We start from the raw sequence: 16325 nt of genomic DNA, 5'->3' as shown, positions 1-16325 counted from the left end.
ATGGCAGTGTGTGTGCTTCTTCACTTTTGCTGAAAATCATTTTGCTTGGTGCTCAGGTGGGAAGGAGCAGCACTGCATAGCCCACGCTTCTTGATTAGACTGGGGTTCGAGCCCATCACCACCAAATACGGAGGATGTGAAAAGGTCAGGGAATGACCACCGCATATCCCGGAGCAATATGGCCTTAGTTGCTAATGCTCCTAAAAACCAAATAACTAACAAACAAACAAACAATTAGTACTAGTTAGTATGGCCACAAGTTTTAGAACTCATGTGATAGAATAATTATTAGAATTAAAAGAAATGTTCTTTCATTATATAGTAAATGCGAGACTTCTTTTCTTCTTTTCCTTGGTCGGATTACTGTTTAAAAACATCTGATTTCAATGTTTGCTCAGATCGTGCCAGTGAAATTATTCTTGCAGGAATGGAATCCTTTATCCCACACTCCACTTTAAAATCTCGTCCTTTATATAAACCTTGGTTTTCCAATAAATGTGCTAAGGCTGTTCAAGAGAAGAATGTTGCATATCGTAATTGGCTTGTTTCTAATTCTTCAGTTTCATTTTCTGTCTACACCAAAGCTCGCAACAATTGTAAAGCAGTTATTAATCAGTCCAAACTAGAGTTTGAATAGGCTAAGAGTAGAAAACTTGCTTCTTGACCTAATGGTAGCCGAGCATTCTGGTCCCGTGCCAAATCTCTACTCCCACCTATGTCCAAACCAGATAGTTCTGTTATCACTTCAGCCAAGGATAAAGCTGACCTGCTAGCATCCCATTTTTATTCCAGCTCATGTATTAATGATCTTGGTAAAACACCTCCCACCATTCCCAACACGCTCCATTCAATGCCTCCTATGGTCTTCCAGCAAAAGGATATCAGAAGGATTTTGATGAATCTTGATGCTAAGAAAGCTCCAGGTCCTGATGGTATTTCTCCACTTGTTCTCAAAACCTGTGCTCCTGAACTTACTCCTATTCTTTGCTGCATTTTTTCACTTTCTTATTCCAAAGGTGTTTTTCCTTCTGCTTGGAAATTTGCTCATATCCAGCCAGTTCCTAAAAAGAGTGACAAATCCCTCTCATCCAATTATCGTCCCATTGCAATTACTTCTACTCTTTCTAAAGTAATGGAGAAATCAATTAACTGCCAACTCTTAAACTACCTAGAAACATTCCGTCTGATCAACGATCGCCAGTATGGATTCCATCAGTCGATCCACTGGTGATATTCTGGCTTATGTTACCCATTTATGGACTAATTCAATGGAAAGGTTTGGTGAAACACAAGTAGTTGCCCTTGACATCTCAAAGGCTTTTGATCGTGTTTGGCATAAAGGTCTTCTAAACAAGCTTCCATCTTATGGTTTGCCAACTTCTTTTAGTAATTGGTTATCCAGTTTTCTCTCTGATTGCTCACTGAGGGTGATGGTAGATGGCTCTCTGTCTTCTAACTTCTCCACTAATGCTGGTGTCCCCCAAGGTCCAGTTCTTTCCCCCACTCTTTTCCTCTTGTATATTAATGACCTATCTCCAATGACTGGAAATCCTATCCATAGTTTTGCTGATGATAGCACATTGCATTCCACTTTCCATTTTGAGAAACCTTGTCTTGCTCAATCAGCTTCAATTTCTCGAAAATCTGCTACCAATTCCTTAAATGTCGATCTTCAGGTAATTCTCCAGTGGGGCAAAGACAACTTAGTTGATTTCAATCCTTCTAAAACTCAGTCTTGTCTTATATCTCGGAAAAAGGATTCTTCTCCTCCTATACTTATCTTTAGTTACACTCCGATTTCTAGGCAAAATGATATATCTCTTTTGGGGATTACCCTGACCTCTAATCTCTCTTGGCACAACACATTACAAATATTGCTTCCTCTGCATCTAAAAAACTTGGTTTTCTCTCTTTCGCTCTCGGCGTTACTTTTCTTTCAAACAGCTGCTCACTCTCTATAAATCGCAAATCCGCCCACCATGGAATATTGTTCCCAGATCTGGGGTGGTGCCCCCAAAACCTCTCTCAGGCTTCTTGATTCCATTCAGAAGAGGGCAGTTAGGTTAATTAATGATTCATCTCTAGCAGAGTCTCTCCACTCGCTTTCTCATAGACGTACTGTTTCTGCTGCATGCCTCTTCTACAGATACTTCCATGGGCACTGTTCTTCTGAATTGGCGTCTATAATTCCCGCTCTCTCTTTCGAAACAGTCTGAACACGTGCCGCCACCAGCCAACATCCATTTACTGTCCAACTTTTCATCTTCCTCATTTATTCATTTAACTGCCGTTTTCTGGAACAACCTTCCTTCATACGTATTTCCTGAAAATTACAATCTACAGAAGTTCAAGTCCAATGTCAACAAATATCTTCTTTCGTCTTCTCAACCTCCAACTCAAGGACGGTTCTAAGTACTATAGGTTCTAATACCTCTCGTGTTTGGTGTTCACATAAAAAAATAAAAATAAAAATAAATTTAATGAATTTGAATTGCTGGTCAAGACATCAAAGGCAGATATTGTTGGGATATCAGAGATGTGGTGTCACACAGATATTAGGAATGCAGAATTGTAATTTAGGGAGTACAATGTGTACAGAAAGAACAGATAGGATAGGAAGGGAGGATGGATTATGCTGTTAATTAAGAAAAACAAAATCTAAGAAAGTGCATCCAGTTGACATAGATGGACAGTGCAATGTTGAGTCAGTTTGCTGTGACATAAACACTGGGAAAGCAAAAGGAAGAGTAAGAGTGTGTTATAAGCCTAATGACTCAAATGAGTATAATGAACAATTGTACAGAGAAATAGAGTGGGCTAGTAAATCAAAATGTCTTATAATGGGGTATTTTAACTTCACAGATGTTGACTGGAACTTGTGGGTTGGTCACTTGCACACTAGCAAGACTTTTGAGGATTTATTGGATGATTGTTTTCTGCAACAGCATGTTCGAGAGGCAACCAGAGAGGGTAATACTCTTGATCTGGTTATCAGCAGTGATCATTCGTGTATTAAGAATTTGCAGATAAAAGAACCACTAGGTGGCAGTGATCACAGTGTACTGATGTGGGATTTATTTAAAGATATAATTAACATCACAGGTAAAGGAAAGGGTTTTTGCTTTGGTAAAGGTAACTGCAGTGGTCTCAGACAATTTTTGAATTCTGTACAGTGGAACAAACTGATAATGTTACCAACAGCAAATTCTAAGTGGGAAACATTCAAGGAACTAATCGTGGAAGCTACTAGGTTTTTCATACCGATTAAGAAATATTGTTCAAGGTTTAGGCCTAAATGGTTGTCAAATGAACTCATGAGACTCAAAGCAGAGAAGAAAAATGCATGGGATGCATATAAATTATCAGGTGACACAGAAGACTATGGCAGATATAAGCTAGTCTGAATCAAGTCACAAAGGAGATTATGTAAGAGAAGGCAGATTATGAGAAATCTTTGGAAAAGGATGCTAAGAAAAACATCAAGGATTTATTTACTTATATAAACACTAAAAGAAAGGGGATGAATCAGATTGGTCCACTTGATATCGATGGTTCGACTGTTGATGATCCTGCTCAGATAGCAAACAAACTGAACGAGTATTTTGCAACTACATTCACACATGAGGAGTTATTTAGGAAGGAAAATGCCACGCGTTTATTAAATTGTAACTGGGTGCTTAATGATTTTGTAATAACTGACAACAAAGTGGAGGAGTAATTGTAGTTAAACATATGAAAGCCACCAGGAGTGGATGGGATCTATCCAGTTATATTAAAAGAGGTGGCAAAGGAACTAAGCAAACAATTAATTATAATTATGAGAGCATCCTTGGACTCAGAGAAAGTTCCCACAGACTGGAGATGTGCAAATGTATCCCCAATTCACAAAGGGGATCGAAGGGTGACATGAGTAATTACAGACCTGTTCATTTGACTTCTATTCCAAGGAATAAAGAAGCACTGCAGGATCATCTAGACAAGACTGCAGCAATAATTCAGACACAGTGTTGGTTTGTTAATTAAGGGAAAGTCTTGTCTGACAAATTTGATTGGATACTATGATGTTATTACAAAGGAACGGGATGCAACAAATAATTTTGATATCATCTATTTGGATTTCAGGAAAGCTTTTGACACTGTTGTGCATGAAAGACTATTGTACAAATTGGAGCAGAATGGTATTAAGGGAAAGTTGCTACAATGGATAAAAGGATGGTTAAGTGGGAGAAGACAGAGGGTTGTAATCAATGGGTGCTGCTCTTCGTGGACTAATGTTATTAGTGGAGTCCCACAGGGTTCGGTGTTGGGCCCACTGTTGTTTTGTATATTTATCAATGATATTGATGAAGTTATATCAGGCTTAGTGCTGAAGTTTGCAGATGATATATAGGTTGGCAGGGTTGTTAATGACAGTAATGGCAGTGTGCTACTGCATCAGGATCTAGAAAATTTGGGTAGTTGGGCTGAGAAGTGGCAACTGAAGTTTAACATTGACAAATGCAAAGTACTGCACATGTGTAGAAGAAACTCCACAGAAACGTATCAACTGTGTGGTACTACACTTAGGCTGGTAGAAAATGTAAAAGACCTGGGGGTAATTGTGCAGTCAGATATGAAGTTTTCTGAGCAATGCAGACAGGCTGCAAGAGCAGGTCATGGGGTTTGTCAATGATATATATAGGAATTTTGCTAGCAGGGAAAAGAGGTGATTATCCCTTTGGTATAAGGCCGAGCCATGCCTTGAGTACTGCGTACAGGTCTGAAGGCCTCATTTTAGGAAGAATGTTGAGTTGTTTGAGCATGTAAAAAGAATGGGAAACAAGATTTATGAAGGGGTCCTCAAGATTTATTAGGGGAGTAAAGGGGTTCTCTTACCAAGAGTGGCTTAAGTTCTGCAAATTGCAGTGGCTGGAGACTAGACACCTGAAATGTGATCTGATCGAGGTGTATGTGTATAAGGCCTTGAATGGGTTGAGCATGCTGAATTCTGATGGGATTCTGCTTTCTCAGGTTATGAACCTAAGGGGCATAAATTCAAATTGAGGAAAGACAGTTGTGAATAGACGTGTGGAAATATGTTTTTAGCCAGCGGGTGGTTAATTGCTGGAACAAACTTCCATCTGTCGTTGTGGAAGTTGATAACTTAAATAAATTTAAGGAGGAACTGGACAAACATTTAGAATTTTTTGGCTGATGGGTAGAATCGCTTGCTTTCTTGCATCACATTCCTCTATTACTATTACTAAAATGGAAATGTATATTCTTTTTTGTGCAATATATTTCTATAAATTTCTAAACCAGAGAAAATTTATCTCAGTGCTTAAATTCTTTTATATAAAAAATTTGTGTCATTATTCATCTGCATAATTTACATTAGAGAACAAAAGATCAAATCACAGTCTTTCTAGGGCACTAGGCCTGTGTAAAATATATGTTGGGGAAACCACATCATGAGGGTCAATTTAATAATATAATACTTTTTCTTATTTCTTAAGTTAAAAGGGGTGCAGTGTTATTACCCCTAATTACATTTCAATTGCATATCTCCATATATACTGTGACTCAGAAAAGTGTAGAAGGAAAACCATAAAGATTAATCTTAACTTGATGAATTTGTAAAACATAGCAGAGAGGAGACAACTGAAATGTTCATGGCCAGTGTAATGAAAACAATTGTAGAGCTTAAACTGAATTTATCTTTTCATAGGGAATTAATGAAATGGTAAAGAATGTCTTTTTTTGTACAGATTACAAAATCTGAACAAAGAAACTGGATGAAAAAAAAAAATAATTTTGATATCACTAATGCATAAAATACATAAAATCAGTGACATCACTTATTTCAGAAAAGCTTTGATATTGTCCACATAAAAGACTGCCATACAAATTGGGGCAGTGTGGAATTATGGGCAAGTTACTTATCTGGATAAATGGATTGTTGAGTCGGAGAAGACAGAGTGGTTATCATGGGCATGCTCTTCTTGGACTTCTGTTATTAGGGGAGTTCCCAAGGTTCAGGATATGTGATGGCAACGAGATATAGAAAAATTAGGCAGATGGGCTGAGAAGTGGTGATTAAAGTTTAACATATATATATATAGTGTAAGCAAACCCTTAGCCATAATTATGAGAGCTTCCATGGACTCAGGAGAGGTACCCATAGACTGGAGATGTGCAAATGTGACCCCAATTCACAAAGGAGGATCAAAGGGTGGCACAAGTAATTACAGGCCTATTAATTTAACTTCTGTTCCAGGGAAATTAATGGAGGCACCGGGCTCAGAGAAAGCTCAGAGACATAATTTTGATATCATATATTTGGATCTTAGAAAGGCTTTTGATACTGTTGCACATGAAAGATTGCTGCACAAATTGAAGAGGTGTGGTATTGGAGGCAAATTGCTGCTATGGATAAAGGGATGGTTGAGTGGGAGAAGACAGAGAGTGGTAATCAATGGACACTGCTCTTCGTGGGCTAATGTTATTAGTGGAGTCCCCCATGGTTCAGTGTTGGGTCCATTGTTGTTTTCTGTATTTATTAATGATATTTATGATGATATATCAGGCTTAATGTCCGAGTTTGCAGATGATACGAAGGTCGGCAGGGTTGTTAATGACACTAATGACAATACACTGCTGCAACAGGATCTAGAAAAGCAGATGGGCTAAGAGGTGGGCTGAGAGGTGTCAAATAAAGTTTAACATTGACAAATGTAAAGTACTACATATGGGAAGCAGCAACCCCAGAGTGACGTATCAACTCTGTGGTACTACACCGACAGTGGTAGAGAACGAAAAGGACCTGGGGGTAATTGTGCAGGCAGATATGAAGTTTTCTGAGCAGTGCAGACGGTCTGCAAGAGTAGCTCATCGTGTCTTGTCAATGATATACAGGAATTTTTCTAGACGGGATAAGGAAGTGATTATCCCCTTGTATAAGGCAATGGTCAGGCTGCACCTTGAGTACTGTATATAGGTCCGGAGATCTCATTTTAAGCAAGATGTAGAGCTGCTGGAACAAGTACAGAGAAGGACAAGTTTAGTGAGTGGAACAAAGGGTTGCTCATATGAAGAAAGGCTTAAGTATTGCAAATTACAGTGTCTGGAGACTAGGCACCTGCAAGGTGACCTGATTGAGGTGTATAAAGTCTTGAATGGTTTGAGCATGTTCAATACTGATGGGATTCTTCCCCTTGCTCAAAATAATCACCTTGTAGGATAGATGTGCAGAAATTTGCCTTTAGCCAGCAGGTGGTTGATTGCTGGAACAAATTTCCATTTGTCATTGTAGAAGTTGATAGCTTAAATAGATTCAAGGCAGAACTAGATAAACATTTGGAGTGAGTGGATGGGTGAAATGAAGGTTTTTTTTTTTTTTTTTTTGGCTGATGCTATATAAGCTTGCTTTCTTTCATCATGTGCAGTAGCAGTAATCACAGATTAACATACCAAATGTAATACCACATTCAGGATAGTGGAGAATGAAAAAAGGTCTGGGGATAATTATGAAGTCAGATATGATGTTCTCTGAGCAGTGCAGATAGGATACCAGAGCAGCTCATGGGGTTTTGTAATTGATATATAGGAATTCTGTCAGCAAAGATAAGGAGGTAATTATCCTGTTGTATAAGGCAGTGGTTAGGATACATCTTGAGTACATAAACCTTGTTTTAGGAAGGATGTGGATCTGTTGAAATAGGTGCAGAGAAGAGTGAGAAGATTAGTGTGGGGAACAAAGGGGTGTTCTTACCAGAATAGGGTTCAGTTTTTCAAATTGCAGCATTTGGAGACTAGGCGCTTGCAAGGAGATCTGACAGATGTTTTATGCTTTGTACAAATTTCTAATGCTTTGAATGAATGAAGGATGTTTGCAGGACAGAAATATGCCTTCAGCAATGAACGAACTTTCATCTGCTGTTTTGTAAGTGGGCAATTTTAATAAATTAGAAGAACTAAACAAACTATTACACGAAATGGTCTGGTGATATAGGGCTTTTCCTCCCCCAGCTGATGCTGTATAAGCTTGCTTTCTTGCATCATTTGCCACTACTAATACCAATTAAATCAATCAAATTCTGTCACTTAATTTTCAATATAACTGTGTAATGAAAAATTAAACTGTTAGGGTGACATGCAGGAAAGTAAAAGTATTGTGAAAATGCAAAGTTTACAATAATGTCAAGCTATAATCATTAATTAATGCTCATCCTTTTTAATACAGTAAAATAGTTATGCTTTTCATACACTGCATATTATCAAACTGTCCCATCTAAAAGGAATTGATGGATTTACCAAAAAATTTGCCTGTATAACTGATCTATACGAAAGTAAATGATTGGTATGTCAAACTGATAAACACACAAAAACATCCACTAATCTTTTTGTTACCACCCTAACACTGGAATCTGAAGGTGTTATAAAAATGTGTGTAAACAGAGGGAAACAAAACAGCAAGCAAATATTATCTCAGAATATTCAATGTCTTGAACACAGGTAAGGTAATGTTATGTAAGGCTGATAGATTTTGAAAGAGGTCACATCATTTTCTTGTCAAAAGTTGGATGGTCAATATGGCAAATTGCTGCTCATGTGGATCATGCCTGAATCGTTGGATACTACTGGAACAATGAGTATAGGAGGTAATCAGATATATCACCAGGTCTCTGACAGCAACACAGGAACATCAAAATGGGAGGACTGGCAAATCCATCAACTTTCCCTGTATGTGCAATGGATGGGAAACATGATTATTGGACAACTGTGAGAGTGAAACTGCATTCATGCTGTCTGTTGCTTGCTTCATCTGCTTCTGATGCCATTATATTGTTGTGAGCATCTGCAGTGGTTCAGAGATAGAGAGAGAAAGCATTAGCATTAGCAGAGGCATGTGATGCAAGAAAGCAAGCTTATACAGCAACAGCCAAAGAAAAAAAAAAAAAAAAACCTTCCCATTGCATCCATCCATTTGCTCCAAATGTTTGTTTAGTTCTGCCTCGAATTTATTTAAGCTGTCACCTTCTACAACAATAGATGGTTTGTTCCAGAAATCAACCACTCGCTAGCTAAAGGCAAATTCTGCACATCTATTCGAATTTGAATAGATGAATTTATGAATTTTTTTTTTCAATTTGAATTTATGTCCCCTCATGCAAATAATCTGGGCAAGAGGAAGAATCCCATCTGCACTGAGTTTGCTCAAACCATTCAAGGCCATATACATCTCAATCAAATCACCTTTCAAGTGCCTAGTCTCCAGACACTGTAATTTGCAAAACTTATGCCTTTCTTCATAAGAGCAACCCTTTGTTCCATTCACTAATCTTGTTGCCCTTCTCTGTACCCATTCCAGCAACTCTATATCCTTCCTAAACTGAGGCCTCTAGACCTGTATAGAGTATTCAAGGTGTGGCCTGACCACTGCCTTATACAAGGGAATAATAACCTCCTTATCCCTGTTAGAAAAATTCCTGTATATCATTGAGAAGACACTATGAGCTTCTCTTGCAGACCATCTGGACTGCTCAGAAAACTTCATATCTGACTGCACTATTACCCCCATGTCCTTTTCATTCTCTACCACCCTGAGTGTATTACCACACAGTTGATACATTACTCTGGGGTTACTGCTACCCATATGCAGTACTTTACATTTGTCAATGTTAAACTTCAGTTGCCACCTCTCAGCCCATCTACTCAACCTTTCTAGATCCTGTTGCAGTAGCGTACTGTCATTAGTGTCATTACAACACTGCCAACCTTTGTATCATCTGCAAACTTAGACATTAAGCCTGGTATACCTTCATCAAGAGAGAGAGAGAGAGCTGCTTGGAGGCAAGAATGGTATTATGTTGTCTTTAATGATAAATCATGTTTCTCTTTGGGATCTGTATAGCGATGGCGATATGAACATCTGGAGATATGCTGTGGACAAAGTACTTCTGCCCTTTTTACACTTCATCCAAAACAATATTTTTCAACAGGACAATATATCCACCCCAGATACAGCTTTAACATCCCAATAGGTGCCTATGACATTGCCTGCACATTCAACATATCTGTCACCCATTAAACACATTTGAAATATGATAAGACATTCACTGACCTCTGCCTCTCAGTTCCTTACAACTGTAGCCAATCTCATAGCATAAATGACTCAGATGAATGGCTACTCCTCAACTCCTTATAGTATACATATGGCAACTCATACTGTTGTTCATGGAGGCCACACTTAATTTTTCAAATAAATACTGCCGAGTTCATATATAACTTAACCGAAATGTTTCTTTGTCTAAATTAATATCTGTTACTTCACTTATTCTAAGTTAAAAAAAAATAAATACACTCCATTAAGGCGGGGCAATTTCAATGATGAGCAGTGTATGTATAGAAAGAAAAAAAACAGAAAGAGAAACAAACTGAATAATTATTTCATTTATGTTATATTTATATGAACGTCAAATATATAGATAGGCCTTACCTCGGTGCCTTACACTCATTTTCAACTTTCATATAATCATGATTTACATTTTTTTTTTTGACATTCTCTTCATATGTTATCTGATCATCTATCATGTTTGTTAATTTCTCATGTTCAGCTACTTCCTGGTCAGATATTATTGATTCAAGGGAGGGAATACTTTTATCTCTAAAAAAAAAAAAAAAAAAAAAAAAGTAGTTTTCAGAAGCAAGTTTTAGCAACATAAAATATAATAATTCGGTCCAGGCTACTCCAATTTTAAGAACAATATTCTGTTTTCTATATATAGCAATAATGAATACTAATTACAAGTGAAATTCAAATTCATGTGAATTTATTTATGTGCTGATTTAAACTGCACAACAATAACATGGCAAATTGAAAACTAAAGTTAATATTCCAGCTAATACATGGTCACTATAAATAAAGTATCCCTATGCAAGGCTGTTTGGAATGCCATCTAATGGCCAGATTGAAGTGGAATTTGATGTTTACATGATCTATAACATGGAGAAAAGACTACTGGTGCCTTTTATTGGAGATGGGAGTAAAATGCTTGTGATATTCTTGCATAAAGTCAACAAAAATAGTCTCCATATGTCAGCTTAAAATTTGACAAAATTTTTAAGGAAATAAAATGAAGTCTACTTTGTATATATATAAAATACATATAATGACCTGGCCAAAAAAGATAACATCAGTCAGACAGTATTTCCCTTCAAAGGCTCAAAGTTATCACAAAATGAAGTGAGAATGGAAGTTGTGCATTACACATAGAGAACAAATGGAAATAACTGGGAGGAGTAAGAAGAAAAATTTGGCTGCCATCTCTTTAGGCAGAAAACTATAATGCACAGTGTTTCAATATTTCTCCCATAACCCAGCAAGGCCTGAGCTGAGTTGGCTGTAGCTCTACACAATGATCACCAGTAGGAAAACAATTTCTGACTTGCGAAGCATTCAAAGTCCCAAAAAATAAATGAAAAACATGCAAATACAGGTATTAACCCATAAACAGTGCCTTTAGTGCCTTTAATGAACTTATAATAATTGTATTTCAAACTGAAGTTTTTTCAAACAAGTATAAGCTGCTCTATGATTACTGAAATATAAATTAACTAAAATGATATTAAATTTTTAAGAAGGACCAAGAGATACAAAGTTTTTGAAATATTTTGATACTAAATTTTGAAAGATGAAAAATAACATGAAAAGCATGACAAGCAGAAAAGTAGATTAAAACCAAGAAAAAGTGCAGGAAACAACAAAGTCTGAAATACTGAGAGCACAATCATGTGCTATTAATGTGAGACCAAGAACAGAAAATGCTATTATTATAAAATAGTATTTTATGTTCTATAATTAACAGTATTAATTTTAAAATAATAATTATGATTGTTTAAACATTAAAATGAAGTTTGAACAAATACAGACAAGAATAAACCTGATGTGACATCATGCAAAAACATTAAAAGAACTGATAGTTTGCAGAAATTTGCAAACAAAATAAAAAAATAAGAATAAAATAAAAGTTTGCCATGAGCAAAACACAGAATTATAGAGAAATAATTAGAAGAAAGTTATAGAAAGTGACAAAGTCAAAGGGTCAGCAAAATGTCACTCTTTACTAGCTTAAAGTTATCATAACTGAAATATAAATTTAGAGAAAAGAAAAAATAAACGGTAAATTTAGTAAATAAAGAACAATTCAAATGCAAGGGGTATGCACTTCTTTTGTTTTCCTTGTGCACAAAGAAATGCTATAATCTATTCCTTTTCTATTCTCAATATAAATAAATGGGAAAATATAGTTGTTGTAGATGAGTGAATCAGCTTAGGCTACCCCCATGCTTGCACATGTCCTACCTCACAAACCGGAAAATTCCAGAAAATGCTGCTGCTCCTCTCAGAAGCAATCCTTAGCAAGGGAAAATCTGAGGCGCCTCCGTAGCCAGGTGGGAAGGAGCAGCAGTGCGTAGCACACGCTTCTTGATTAGACCGGGGTTCGAGCCCGTCACCACCAAATACGGAGCTTGCGGAAAGGTCAGGGAATGACCACCGCACCGGAGCAATATGGCCTTAGTTGCTAATGCTCCTAAAAAAACCAAATAACAACAACAACAACAACAAAATCTGACTTGTTAACATCAGGAATAAACTAAAAAAGATTAGTAGCATTCCCTACTTCATCCTGAAATTTTGTTTTCATGGTAACTAACAGATTTATAGAATTTTTAATGGAGATCAAAGAAAATATTTTTGTTGACAGCTATTGACAGTTTCAGACTGTGTGGATGGAGTAGTTAATGAGCACGAAATAGCTGAAATTTGTGCAGTGCCTTCAAAACACCACATGCATTCCACTGGTTAAAACCCCAAAAATAAAGAACACGAAGTGTACCCACAAGTGTGGGGCAAAGACAGGTTAAGTTATTGTGGGGGGGGGATTCAAGTTCAAATAAAAATAAATACAACCATAAAAAATAACTGCATGGAGAAGAAGGGCTTCAAAGCTATCAGAATGGTACTTTTTTTCTTATTTTGGAGTCTAAAATATATCCCTAATTTTTTGCTACATCAACAGGTGAAAGTGAAACAGTAAGTGAGAAGAAATAGCAAAGGTAATCTTAATGAGCTGGCTCCAGAGATAGTTAACAGAAGTGGGATAAGCATAGGACCAATAACCACAATAATACAGAATGAGTTACCACAGTTGCATAGCTGTTTGCAAGCTGAAGCAGTCTCCCAGTAATTCACATCACTACCAATTCTCTTACTATTAAAAAAATAATAATAAATAATAATATGGTGACTGTCCCGAGCTCTATTACAAACACAGTAGGTTTCAAAAAATGGACACAACAAAGAACAACAACCTGTCTACTGTTATAGCCAATAATGCCACGAATTATGAAAATAGATGAAAAAGAGTATAACTTTTTTCTACAAGAGTGCCTTTATGATGATGCATATGGTACTGCTTAATAGCTAATGAGATTATTTGCCAGCTTACTTACCCAGAAGGTCACATTAGGATTAGTAATAATAAATGCACGGTAAATTAAAAAAGTAGAGGCAATTTATTTTTTTATTAAGTCAAGAAAAGGAAAAATATGTAAAAATTTTAGAATTACTTTTCTATGTAGTTCCCTTGCTTCTCCAAGCCCTTTTCACATCAGTTCATGAGCTTCTTAATGCTGTCTAAAAAAATGTTTTGGGTTGTTCACAAGGGCATCATTTCAATGACTTCCTCAATATTTGAAAATCAATGTCCACGTAATGTTTTTCAGAGGGCCAAAATGATGATAATCTTAAAGGAACGAGCACTAGACTTTATGGTAGATGAGAAAGAAGTTCAAAAATAAGTTTTTGCACCATTTTAACAGTTACATCAACTGAATGAGGTTGAGCAGTTTCATGCTGCAGAATATCTTTTAACAGTAAACCTCTGCATGTATCATGAAAGCAGTTTTAAGTTCCTCTTCCAACTTGCACAATACCTTGTATTAGTGATGGTCTCCCAACATTGTTTGTAACATTGTAGAATAAGCCCATTAAAATGCCAAAACAACATCAACATGAGTTTGCTGGAAGAAGAGAAACTTGAATTTTTTAATTGTTGGGAATGATGTGTTTCCATTTCATGCTTTACAGCTTGCTTCCAGACTTGTAGTGATGCACCCATGTTTCATCTTCCATAACAATTTGTTGTGGGAATGCCTCTCCTTCATTGGGATAGTGCTGCAAAAATTGCATGCAAATCTCATGCTTCTGTTTATGCTCATCTGTTAGAAGTTTGAGGATCCACCTAGCATAAACTCTACAATATTTGAGGGTGTCACCTATGATTGAATATATAGATCTGTAGCTAACAGTAGTTAATGATTACATTAACTTGATTGGCATTGTTTGCTACTGTTGAGGTTGTTCCACCAAATCATTCACCTTTTGTTGACTAATACACTTTTCTCTACATTGTGCTAATGTTGCTCTGGGAGAGTTGGACTCCTGGCCATAAAAAAAACCTGATCACAGCACATTCACTAATGGTGCAAATGGAAACAAAGACTACATGATTACACCTCGACTGTATAAAATGGTCTGAGTGCAAGCAATTGGCAACATGTATAGTGTCTAACAACACATCAAATATAATGACCTTTTGAGTTTCAACGTGGGGTGCTAGTTTTAGATGCATATTGCCTTTGCTTTTTGATTTACACTTGCATAATTACATATAATTTAGAATCCCATATACAGTTTGTCTTTTTCTATTTCAAAAAAAAAAAAAAAATACCAGACACATGAATCACACAGATTTCAGACCACCACCAAATATTATGTACTCATTGTATTCAGAGACTGTTATTGATGTAAGTCACTTACGCTTTACAGAGTGGTATTCTATCTACAGCTTCAGGAAAATAGCGTGGGCGAACGTTATACGTTACCCCAACATCATTTACTGGAAGTGGTCTTCCTGGATTCACCGGATAGAGTTTACTTCCAGACTGAAGAATAAACAAGAATCAATTTTTGCAGATATGAATATAAACATTTATAAATAAAATAAATCTGCTTTCAATTTTATAATACATATATATAGCTTAGTCTCTTAAACTGTGCTAATTTTAATGAAAAGTCACAGGATTACCTTATTCTTATGTGTTTTTGTATTATACAGTTTAAACTGAATAAAAAAAACCCTATGATCCTAATAATAACAACAGAACAAATGACATATTTCCACAATTGCCTTAGTATTCAACTACTTTTAAATAAGCAGCATCCCCAAGTAGGTAATTTCCAATCTGTAAGATAAAAAAAAAAAAAAAAAATACTATGATGGTTGTTTGAGAGTTCCTAGTCCATCAACAGGTAGCAGGTTGTCTCTAGTAACAATCCCAACTTCAACTAGGTCAAATAGTTTTATCCGTTATAATTTTATATATAAATATGAAGTATCAAGTGGAATCAGATTTAGAATCATGAGTACCAAAGTCCATGCTTGCTAATTGGAAAGGTATGTTGTGTTTTACAATATTATTAGGAAAAAGGAGCACTATTTTTTCACAATTTTTCCACTTCAAAAAGTTTATTTTTATATAATTGTGAAGGTGTGAGGTTGAATTCTAAACAAAAAATTAAAATTACATGCCACTATACAAGAAGAAAATATATCCCGGGACAGAACTGTGTTAGGAACACCCCGAATCGTGACTTCACATGCAGCAGCTGTTACTACTGCCACCACACAGCACATTTCCTCTATGTAAAAAGCCTGGCACTACAGCATTACACACACAGAATGGGCTAGAGATGTGACCATCTAGCAAAGTTCCAATCTGGGGGTGGTTGCCGGATTAAAAATGAGGCCAGATTAGCAGAGCAAGTATTTTGGACATGGCCACCTTTATCCAGTGTTCTCATGCAGGATAACCAAGGTGGGGAGGATAAAATGCTGTTCAGTGGAGCAATCAATCACACAATGTATCGTGAGAGTGGCACAACCCATTTTAACATGGGCCCATTTCAACCCATCATACATTAGCACAGTTGGAGTCTTGCAGCCAAACTGATAAACAATCAATAAATATATATCTGTCATGTTATCACTGTCCAATCAATGACAGTATATGGCTCAGTCAGATGGGTAAAAGTTGATTATTAAAAGACCAACATTTAACTAAAATATTTCTGAATTGTTGAACAGGTGCCATATTACATGATCAACAGCCCTCAACAGATAGGAATGCATTAGGTGACAATGTTTAATATGGAGCCAAGCAAGAATAATTTCATCCCAGCAACTCCTCTGCTAACTAGACTGCCAATTGACAATTACAGG

At 36.5% G+C, this 16325-nt stretch overlaps 1 protein-coding gene across 1 annotated transcript in view; it reads right to left on the bottom strand.

The window, feature by feature from the left end:
* LOC150088630 (ral GTPase-activating protein subunit beta) overlaps positions 1-16325 on the bottom strand; it is a 522786-nt gene that overhangs the window by 150769 nt on the left and 355692 nt on the right. Inside the window, exons 20-21 of the mRNA XM_090369596.1 lie at positions 14864-14988; positions 10478-10645 (exon numbers count right to left, since the gene is read on the bottom strand). Of these exons, the coding sequence (XP_090225722.1) occupies positions 10478-10645; positions 14864-14988 (293 nt within the window). The remainder of the gene's footprint in view (positions 1-10477; positions 10646-14863; positions 14989-16325) is intronic.

The sequence above is a fragment of the Mastigoproctus giganteus genome, chromosome 3, assembly GCF_048544385.1.
Source record: "Mastigoproctus giganteus isolate SK-2022 chromosome 3, ASM4854438v1, whole genome shotgun sequence".
Taxonomy (NCBI): Eukaryota; Metazoa; Arthropoda; class Arachnida; order Uropygi; family Thelyphonidae; genus Mastigoproctus; species Mastigoproctus giganteus.
This window is presented reverse-complemented; position numbering and strand designations above follow the sequence as displayed.